The following is a 10,484-nucleotide window of genomic DNA, read 5'->3' as shown; positions in this document are numbered from 1 at the left end:
TCATCACAAGGGATACGAGCCTATGACAACTCTAGAAGGCAATCCCTTGGAACTATCACTATGAACATCACTGCTGGAGTCATTGAACGTGCTACGACATTTCAAGTGGTAGACATCAAACCCTCATTCAATTTGTTGCTTGGAAGACCATGGCTACACGACCTTAAGGTTGTACCTTCATCATTACATCAGAAGGTAAAAGCCATAGTAGCCGGGGTACCCGTGGTCATAGATGCATCCCCAATGAAAATCAACGTGGTTGACAAGTCCCTCATTAATGTCAGTCACGATGAAGAAGATGAGGAATTATGGGGATTCCAAACCGATTATGTCACCATGATCGAGGAAGAAAAAGCTCCACTTGACTTTGATCCATATTCCAATCTCCTCGTTAATGCACTACTGAAACATCAAGGTTACTTTCCTAGAATGACATTAGGAAGGAACAAACAAGCATCAAAAAGAATGGGACTACCAGGGCTTCCAAAGAAAGACACCTTCGGACTTGGTTACAAACCAACTCCCGAGGACTCAACGCAAGCCCTGGTAAGTATCAACGAACGACGCAAAGCAAGGAAGGAAGGATGAACCCTATCTAGCGAACCGTATCCACTTACACTCAATGGACAATTCATGATAGAAGGAGAAGACGGACCATGCTATGACTTCCCTGAACCACTCGTCCAAGGAGGGATACATTTTCCTGGGTTTGAAATTTTCCTAGATTGCAACTTGTTGGATGAAGCTATATCAATGGTAACTAAGGAAGCAACTCCACCATGCATGGACTTGAAGGCACTTGGACTTCTCTTTGGATAGGAGAAGACAAAGAAGGTGAGAAAATATGAAGATCCCATTGTGATGCAATCAGCCTTACAGAGCCCGTAATTCGATCCCACCAATCTGATCGTCCCTGGCCGAAGGAACCATTCAAGGATGGAGGAAGACTTTAAAAGTGACTGCGCCAGATGGAAGGAAAGTGATCATAACTGCTGGAGAGGGTCCCATGTTTGAAGAATTAGAGTCGTTTGGGTCCGAGTCTAAGTCTGAGTCTGAGTCCGAGACTGAATCTTCTCAGTATCCTAGGTCCATTAGGAATTCTATTTCTGTTTCTCAAGTAGTCAATAAGGAGGATGTTTCTACTCCTCCCTCTTTCGATGTACTCTTTTCTGAATTCAATAACATGAACGCCTTTGCTTACTCATCGTGTCATTCTCTTAACCCCATGATGAATATTGCTTTAATAATAATAATGCCAACCAAGAGTTAGTCATAGCCATGGAAGAATATGAAAACAAAACTTCCATCATAGAAGACACTGAAACAGTTAACCTTTCCCCAACTCTCACTGTTAAAAGGGAAGTTAAGATTGGACTAACCTTAACTAGTGAGGAGCGAATTGAATTAATTCAACTACTAACTGTGTTCATAGATGTCTTCGCTTGGTCATATGAAGATATGCCCGGCGTTAGTAGAGAGATAGTCGAACACACTATACCCTTAATCCCTGGAATGAAACCTGTAAAACAGAAGTTGCGCCGAATGAAACCCGACGTAGCTTTAAAGATAAAAGATAAAATTAAAAAGCAACTAACAACAGGTTTTATCAAAGTCTCCAAGTATCCAGAATGGATCGCCAATGTGGTACCAGTTCTCAAGAAATATGGAAGGGTTCGGATGTGCGTAGACTACAGGGATCTCAACAAGGCAAGCCCGAAGGATGATTTTCCACTACCCCATATCGACATATTGGTTGACGACACTGCGAATCATGCACTTCTGTCATTCATGGATGGGTACGCAGGATACAACCAGATTTTCATGGCAGAAAGTGACAAGGAGAAGACCACTGGTACTTATTGCTACATAGTGATGCCATTTGGGTTGAAGAATGCAGGTGCTACCTATCAACGAGCCGCAACCGCGTTATTACACGACATGATGCACAAAGAGGTAGAAGTCTATGTGGATGATATGATTGTGAAGTCCAAATATAGACAGGGACATACAGTAGACTTGAGAAAGTTTTTCGAGAGGCTAAGGAAGTACAATATGAGGCTGAATCTCGCCAAGTGTGCATTTGCTGTTACATTCGGGAAACTCTTGGGTTATGTCATAAGCTCAAGGGGAATTGAGATCGATCCAGCTAAAATCAAAGCCATCATGTCCTTGCCACCACCAAAGACCGAGAAGCAGATACGAGGTTTCATTGGTCGTTTACAGTATATCAGTAGGTTCATCTCTAAGCTTACTACTATTTGCGAACCAATCTTCAAGAAGCTCAAAAAGGATGTGCCAATAACTTGGGATGATGATTGTAAGCTAGCCTTTGACAAGATTAAAGCCTACCTGGCCAACCCTCCAGTATTGGCACCTGCACTCCCAAATATTCCTTTACGCCTCTACTTAATTGTTACAAAGGAAACCATGGGAGCCATGCTCGCACAAGAGATAGAGGGAAAGGAAAATGTCGTGTACTATCTCAGTAAGAAGATGCTATCATACGAAACAAGGTACACGCCATTAGAAAAGTTGTGTCTCGCACTAGTGTGGGCTACAAAGAAGTTGAGGCACTACATGCTCACTCATACATTACATGTTGTTTCAAGAATAGATCCCCTTAAATATCTATTCAAGAAAGAAACTGTGAATGGGAGGTTGTCCCGATGGATCGTTATGCTCTCAGAATTTGATCTCAAGTTCGTTCCACAAAAGGCAATCAAGGGATCCGTAGTCTCAGATTTTCTAGTTGATTTTCCTATAGAAGACTTCAAGGAAGCAAATGACGAAGCCAACTATGATTTCCCTGATGAAGAACTAATGGTAACTGAAGATGACACATGGGTCTTATACTTCGATGGCGCATCTAATAAAAAAGGATGCGGTGTTGGAGTACTACTAGTGTCACCCACAGAGGAACATGTACCGATTTCAATCAAGGTCGACTTCGATGTTACCAACAATGCCGCAGAATATGAAGCATGCATAGTGGGATTGGAAACCGCACTTGCCTTGGGAATCAAGAAACTTAGGGTATATGGAGATTCCTCTCTCATCATCAACCAGATTTCCAAGAAGTGGAAGGTGCGAAGTGAAAGCCTCGCTCCTTACCAGGCATACCTCGAGACTCTCACAGATCAGCTAGAAAAGGTGGACTACAGTTACCTACCAAGGGAAGAAAATCAGTTCGCTGACGCTTTGGTGAGACTAGCCGCAATGGTTAGGATCCCTAAAGGCACCGAACAAATGCCTTTGATCATCGAAAAGAAGCATGCACCAGCATACATCCAGACAGTAGAAGACGATGACACTCAGGAGCCGTGGTACACTGATATTCTGAATTATGTCGCCAAAGGAGAGTATCCACCTAATACTGATAAACGAGCCAGAAGAGCATTAAGATCCTCACAGTATGTCCTCATAAATGGAAATCTACACAAAAGAGTGCCTAATGGGAGGGCGTTACTTTGCGCATCTCATCAAGAGGCACAAAGAATTATGAGGATCATCCACAAGGGAGTGTGTGGGACTCACATGAACGGAAAAATGTTGGTCCAGAAGATCATCAGACAAGGGTACTATTGGACTACCATGGAACGTGACTGTCATCAGCATGTGAAAAGGTGTCACAAGTATCAGATCTATGCCAACCTAAAACATGTACCCCCGTTATTGCTCTACACCTACACATCTCCGTGGCCATTTTCAACATGGGGAATTGACATCATTGGGAAAATTCATCCACCAGGCACTGGAGGACATGAGTTCATATTGGTTGCAATCGATTACTCCACTAAGTGGGTCGAAGCCACCTCGCATGCCAAGTTGCAAGCAAAGCACGTCGCTCTCTTCATAGAACGTAACATTATATGCCGATATGGGGTTTCTCATGAGATGATCAGTGACAACGGGACTCATTTTCAAGCTGAGTGTGCAGAACTACTACAGAAGTATGGAATACAGTATCATCTGTCATCACCATACAGACCTCAGACCAATGGAGTAGTTGAAGCAGCGAACAAGAATCTGAAAGTTATCATTGAAAAAATGACTGAAAAATACAAGGATTGGCCAAGCAAGCTACCTTATGCTTTGTGGGGTACCGAACCACCATTCGCTCATCCACTGGAACCACACCCTTCTCATTGGTATATGGAATGGATGCGGTACAGCCCATGGAGCTGGAAGTACTGTCCTTGCTATTGCCTTGGAAAGTCAGTTAGATAAGGTTGAATGGGCTAGAGCACGGTATGAGGAACTGATCCTGCTTGATGAAAGGCGCCTTGCAGCATTAAACCATGTTCAGGGATACCAATAGAGAATGGTTAGACATTTCAACAAAAAATTCAAAACACGAAACATCAAGGAAGGAGACCTGGTGTTAAAAGCTTTGAGAAAGAACGTGTTAGACCCAAGGGGCAAATTTAGGCCCAATTGGTCAGGTCCATACATCGTCAAGACTATTATATCAGGGGGAGCAACAAAACTCACTGATATGGATGGCAATGAATTCTCAAATATGACAAATATGGACCAACTTAAGAAATTTTAGCCATAAGCATCATAAATCCCTGAACAAAGAGCTACGTTTAGCCTGATTCCTAAAACAGGATACGTAGGCAACCCTTCTAGTGTGCGGCCATAATAAAAACACCAACACATTCCTACCCAGATTGCAAACGCCAGCATAAGGAAGCTGACGCCATGGAAACATAGTTAATGCCTGGAGTCAACTCTAACGCCAGGCGTTAACTCCCAGACGCTGGCGTTAGCCTTGCAATTTCTGGCGAGTGATGTGTATAGTGGCAGACCTCATACGACGAAGTTTTGGAGAATTCCGAGCATCAACGGAATCACATAATTATTTTGCAAGAATTAAACAAATTACATTGCGTAAAACAAATTACATTGCGCGGATTTTTCAAGCCGAATCTTCAAGATTTTTCAAGAATAAAATTTCCCTAATGAAAAGTAGAATTTTAGGCAACAGTTGGGAATTTTTTAAGGAAGTCACTGCCAAAGATGTTATATGATGGAAGCGCCCTGCAGGCTACTCTTCTGGGTTATGATATTCAGGCTACAGTAGGTTTATTTTTAATAACAAATCAAAATGCTTGTATTAATAAAAGTACATGAATGAAATTTGGCCTAGTGCCTTATTTTTTGCTTTTACAATAAACCTAACTAGCTAATAAGATGACTAACATAAATGGCCTGGTGCCTTATTATTAAAAAAACAATATTCATCTACTCTTTCTTGCCCTTCCTAACCCTTTTCGGGTTCCTATCCCCATCATTCTTGTCTTTTCTAGACTCCTCCTGCACCAATAGGGAGCCATTAGTAGTACGAATGTTCACCCTAGAACACTCCCCAACTTCTTTAGGCTTCCAAGTTTCCTTAGTCTTCTTCTTAGGCTCTACTTCTACCATGATTCCCTTCCCCTTCCCTGCAACATGAGTCTTCTTCTTTCTAGCCTCCTTAGGATCTATAAACACCACTCTAGTAGGTCTAGGAGAAGGACCCAGACGCTTCTTGATGGGTAGTTTCTTGTCTCCAAGGCGATTCTTCACAGGGTTTGTTTGAACTTCATTATCCTTCAGAATGCGATCCTGTAGCCACTCATAGTACTCTCTAGAAGGAGGGCCTCGGTGTTCATTGAATTTGATTTTGCATACAACGGCGCGTTTGTCCCAATGACCTTCAAATCTTCTAATAACAGCAGCATCAAGAGGAACTTCACCGGGATATTTGATCTCTCCTTCTGGAATAATTTGGTCTTGACCATATTGACGCATCGCCAAGCATGGATAATAGAAGGTCAAATGGGTAAGACTAGGGATATGACAACAAGCAGCCGATGAAAAAACAGTTATTGCTAAATAGCGCCACCATCCCACAACCCAGCGTACAATAAAGTCACGAGCAAGGAGAAGGGTGTCCCATTCTTGATGGCTTCTCTTCTTGGGAAATCGCCTCCTCCTACGAGCAATGGAGCCAGGATTAAGGAATTCATCAACTCGAGGATCAACGAGTAGTTCAAGATGTTCCATAAGCCACACCTGTAACATTAAAATAATTAGTATATGTACAAATTTTGATTATTAATAAAAGTATTAATTTTTTTGTAATTTTCTTCTACCTGCAAAAGAACGGGAGTACCCCTCATCTTAGCACAAGGGTCCTTTCGGTTAACATCCAAACCCATCATAGTTTCTCCCACAATGACATGGGAAGGATCCCTTCCAGCTTCAACTTGTTCCACTATAGAAACAATGGCGGCATTCCCAAAAGGATTATCCTCCCCATTGACAAGTAACATCAGGCTAAACATGCAAAACAGGAAACCTCTCCTCTTATAGACTGTATGGGACACAGGTAGATTGATATCGGAATAATAAAGGTTAAACTGAACTAAGTCCACTTCTCTACCATGGACAATTTCGGTTAACTTGTCACCTTTAAGGTTGAAGAATTTTTTAAAGTCACGGTAATAGTATTCCGACACAGTGGGTATAACAGGTAAACGGTCTTGGTGGAAACCTATTATAGCACTAAATTCCTCAGGCAACGGGAAAAGTTCTACACTCACAAGCGCTCCCTCAAACCTAAAGCAATGGATTTTGGGGTCCCAATAATGGCGACATGCACAGAAAAGGTCATGATCATAGGCAAAACTCTTAAGTCCTAAAAGCGCCCTAAATCCTAAGCGATCTAGCTTTCCCCGTTAGCCCTTGGACAAGGACCGACACCATTCATTCATAATCTCCTCAAAACCCTAGACATCTTTTGAGAGTATTTTGTATTTTGTATTTCGTTTTGCGGCTAAACAATACGAAATAGGGGGTTATTTATAGGCAAAGCAAGTACGGAGTTAGACTCCGTGTGGAAAAAAGTATATCTGGGGTTGACGCCAGACGTCAAGGTTTAACGCCAGACGTCAAAGCTAACGCCAGGCGTCAAGCCTAACGCCCGGCGTTAAGCCTGACGCCAGGCGTCAACTTCCTAGATCCGTGTTTTGACTCGTTTTGGCTTAATTTTCACAATCATAATCTGATTGTCCTCTCAATGATCTCATATCTCCGTTTTTATCTCTTCTTTACTATTATTTCTTATCCTTCCTTTGTTTCTATCTCTATTTGTTTTTATTTATTTTTATTTTTATTTTCTTATTTCATTAATTTCTTCCCACACTTTTTATTATTTCTATTTTTTCTTTTTTCTTTTTATTTTTGGGAGAAAGTAGGGATACCCTCCACTTATGACAAAAAATGATACGGAATTTTTGCTTTTTTCTTGCAAAGTGTTAATAATGATAAACATGATAAATATAGCAAAATCGTGAACGAGTCGAAAAGTCAAAATAAATGTGCAGAAATATGTACAAGTGTAAGCATATATACAAGTCACATACAAATCAATCAGATGAATACAAAAATCAGCAGCAGTACAACTCTATGACCCGGGACCCTGAGAGCCAAAGGTACCCGACTGAGTAGAAGTCAAGCCATCCCACGTCGCAAAAATGAGTGATTCCAACTGAGAAGCACCGGCACTAGCTCCAGACTCCATCACCAACGACACCGTACTACCCATGGCATAGGTCTCGTAGCTCAAGATTGGCCCGGTCCAAGTCTCCTTCGAGCAAGAGAAGGTGGCAGCACTCGATCCCTCTCTTCCAGTTTTCCACAGCACGTCCGCAAACTGACTCAGTGGTCGGCCTGTGGAAGAAACTGGAGCCGAGCTCGAGCCAACTGTATCATCGCACCTGGGCCCACTACTCGACAGAAGAGGGACACGAGAAGTCGAGAGGCGAGGGTCAGAAGCAACCTGGGGGCTCGCAGGCATTCGATAAACTCTCTCTGACCTGAGGCTAGCTCCACTCTACTCCCGAATCACCGGACCACCAGTGGGTATTCTCCTCGGGCCTCGACCACCAACCCCACCTTGAGATGAGCCGCGACCACCGGACTGCGAGCCACCGGCATCAGCTCTGCCACGGCCTCTGTTCGTCCGCTGGATACGCCTTGGCTGAAACAAAAACAGAAAAGTCAATAACATGATCATGAACAGTAAAAGCAGCTAAGTAAAGCAATACTCACCGGCTCTTCCACCCCAGTATCTCTACCTCGACAACTCCACTCGACCAGGTGGTGACGAACTGTGTCCAATGCCCTAACCAGGCGAAGCACTCCAGCACGAGGAAGCTGAAAACAAAAGAAGGTCAGAATACAACAAGTATCACAAATCCGAATGGTAATAGCAAAGAGGCATACTGAAGTCAATGAGCGAGGAATGCGCCGTTCTATCAGACACCACTCCATGCGCCGTTCTATCAGACACCACTCCTCGGGGGCAGGCTCGAGGTACTCCACCACGTAGCCCGCCGGCCCCTGGTACTCAATAGACCTGTCTTGAATCCATGAGTCAGGATCATACTCCTCCTCCTCCTGTTGAAAAAACAAGGCAACAAGTGAGTAGCAATCTAGCAGTGAAAATACAATACGGTAAGGGTAAGAAGCAAACCTCAAGGTCGGCCGGAAAAGGAGCCAGCCTAGGGACAAGTGCATCCGTATAGGAAGTACCATCCACCACCAACGTCCGCCAGTAATAGGAAGTCGGTGCTGAGGATAGCAGATGAGCCAACACCCGCTATGTCTCAGTGATCGATTGAGGAGGATCTGCCGGCACCAAGAAGAAGTCCACACTGTGCTGGCGGGAAACCCTCTCGCCACAATACCAGACCGGGTGGTAGGTACCATGGAAGATCACCCGCTCAGTGGACAGCTAAAATCCATTGCCGCCCACCTGAAAGCCAGCCCAAGGACGATACCGCACCTCAGACCCCTATAAAGACAAAACTACTATCAGATCCATGAGTAAAACGATGATAAAGCGTGATTCCAAGGGTAAGAAGCGTCAGTACCTCATCAATCATCAGACGCCATAAACGTGGAACGCCGAGCGAGCCCAGAACACGGCCCGCCCAAGAGGCAACAACTGGCACAGCCATAACCCTAGTACGCTCAGGCGCGAGGTCCAGGAAATACTCAAAGAACCAAACCTGAGTAAGCAATACTAGTCAGCCAAGGATGAGACACACAAACCAGGTAGAAAGGAAGAGTAAGTAGAGTATACCTCAAAAGCGCGACGTAATTGTAGGACGACGAAAATCCCCTACACTCTTACACCTTCTCCGGCTCGTCCTCCTTCACCTCCTGATCCTAACATGGAACGGGCTGACTCTTTCCCCGGTGACTGGGGCATGCGAGATTGTGAGCCTTATTATGTTGGTGAGCCCGTAAAGGAGGGCAAAACGGTGTTCTACATTGATGACCGCTACATTGGGTCGAGGAATTATGTTATTGATCCTGTTTGGCGTAAGGACGCTGAGCATCTGGAGTTGGCCCGTGTGGGTCAGGAGTTTTATGGATTTGGTGCTGGATATCAGCTGGTGTCGCCTGCTGAAGGGTCCAAGCTATCCCGACCTCCTGCAGGCCATATTGTTGTCTTCGCCTCCCAGCTGGACTTGGGTTTGCGATTTCCCTTAGACTGGACTTTGGAGAAGATGTTCCGTGCTTTCAAAATATGTATTGCACTGCTCCACCCTACTTCCCTTTACACCTTAACTTGTTTGCTCTGGTTTCTACGTTTCAAACGCTTTCCTGAGTCCTTGAGCTTGTTTAAGTCGCTAATATGTTTGAAGAGGATGGCTTCAAGTACTCCTGAATCTGGTTGGTATTATGTGGCCCTAAAGGAAAGCAGGGTGTTGTCCTTCCCCAAGTTGGGTCGCTTTAAGGACTGGTCTGGCAAGTTTTTCTGGGTGTCAGTCCCTTCTTCTTTTAGCGTGCCCAGAAACTTCCGGGCTATCCATTCTAACATGGCTGACGTTGACATTAACCCTTCAGAGGTCTCTCGGGAGGAGCAGGCTTTTGACATGCTGAAGGGAGCCGGGAGCGAGGATACTAAATTTCCCAGCTTTTGGCTTCCCAATTCGTTGTATATCACCGGGAACGCGCAGCTCTCAGCCATGCGACTATGCTCTACCCACGAGCCAGGTGTGCGTCTCTTTTGTCTGCTTTTACTTCTGCCCTTTATTCATGTTTTTTGCCTTTGACCTCTGGCTTTACTCTTTATTTTTCAGGTTATGACAAGTTAGACTGGAGGCTTTTTTGCTTAAAAGAAAATTGGAGGGATCCCGTGACAGCCACTCCTGATAACCCCCCGAGCTCTTCATGAATTTAGAGGTTCATGTTGCTAAGATGAAGGGTGAGACTCGCCTTCCTCCCGTAGAGCTTAGAGTCGCCTTTGGGACTGCCCATCAGGCTTAACCTTCTTCGTCAATAAGGGTGGAGCCTGAGCCCTCCTCTTCTGCTGCGGTTAGTCATGGGGAAAAGCGGCGTAACCCCAAGGAAGTAACTTCTTGAGATGAGGCGTTAGTGATGCATGATGTCTCTTCCAAAAAGGAGGATCCTGCTGTGGCTTA

General features: G+C 44.4%; 1 protein-coding gene across 1 annotated transcript; it reads left to right on the top strand.

Annotated features, from left to right (window-relative positions):
* Positions 1-1,006: 1,006 nt before the first annotated feature.
* On the top strand, positions 1,007-4,227 carry LOC110713176. The gene is made up of 3 exons (XM_021891642.1): positions 1,007-1,208; positions 1,601-1,953; positions 2,002-4,227. The coding sequence occupies exons 1-3, from the start codon at positions 1,007-1,009 to the stop codon at positions 4,225-4,227; spliced, it is 2,781 nt and encodes a 926-aa protein (XP_021747334.1).
* Positions 4,228-10,484: the final 6,257 nt, after the last annotated feature.

Source organism: Chenopodium quinoa, unplaced genomic scaffold (assembly GCF_001683475.1).
Source record: "Chenopodium quinoa cultivar QQ74 unplaced genomic scaffold, ASM168347v1, whole genome shotgun sequence".
Taxonomy (NCBI): Eukaryota; Viridiplantae; Streptophyta; class Magnoliopsida; order Caryophyllales; family Amaranthaceae; genus Chenopodium; species Chenopodium quinoa.
The sequence above is the reverse complement of the archived record's forward strand: the minus strand, read 5'-3'. Positions and strand labels throughout refer to the sequence as shown.

Excerpts from the sequence above, each read along its gene's own strand:
- LOC110713176 (XM_021891642.1), top strand. The coding sequence starts at position 1,007 with ATGTTTGAAGAATTAGAGTCGTTTGGGTCCGAGTCTAAGTCTGAGTCT. Across the intron at positions 1,209-1,600 it reads CGCCTTTGCTTACTCATCGT|GTTTTATCAAAGTCTCCAAG; the intron begins GTCATTCTCTTA and ends AACTAACAACAG. Across the intron at positions 1,954-2,001 it reads ACGACATGATGCACAAAGAG|GGACATACAGTAGACTTGAG; the intron begins GTAGAAGTCTAT and ends AAATATAGACAG.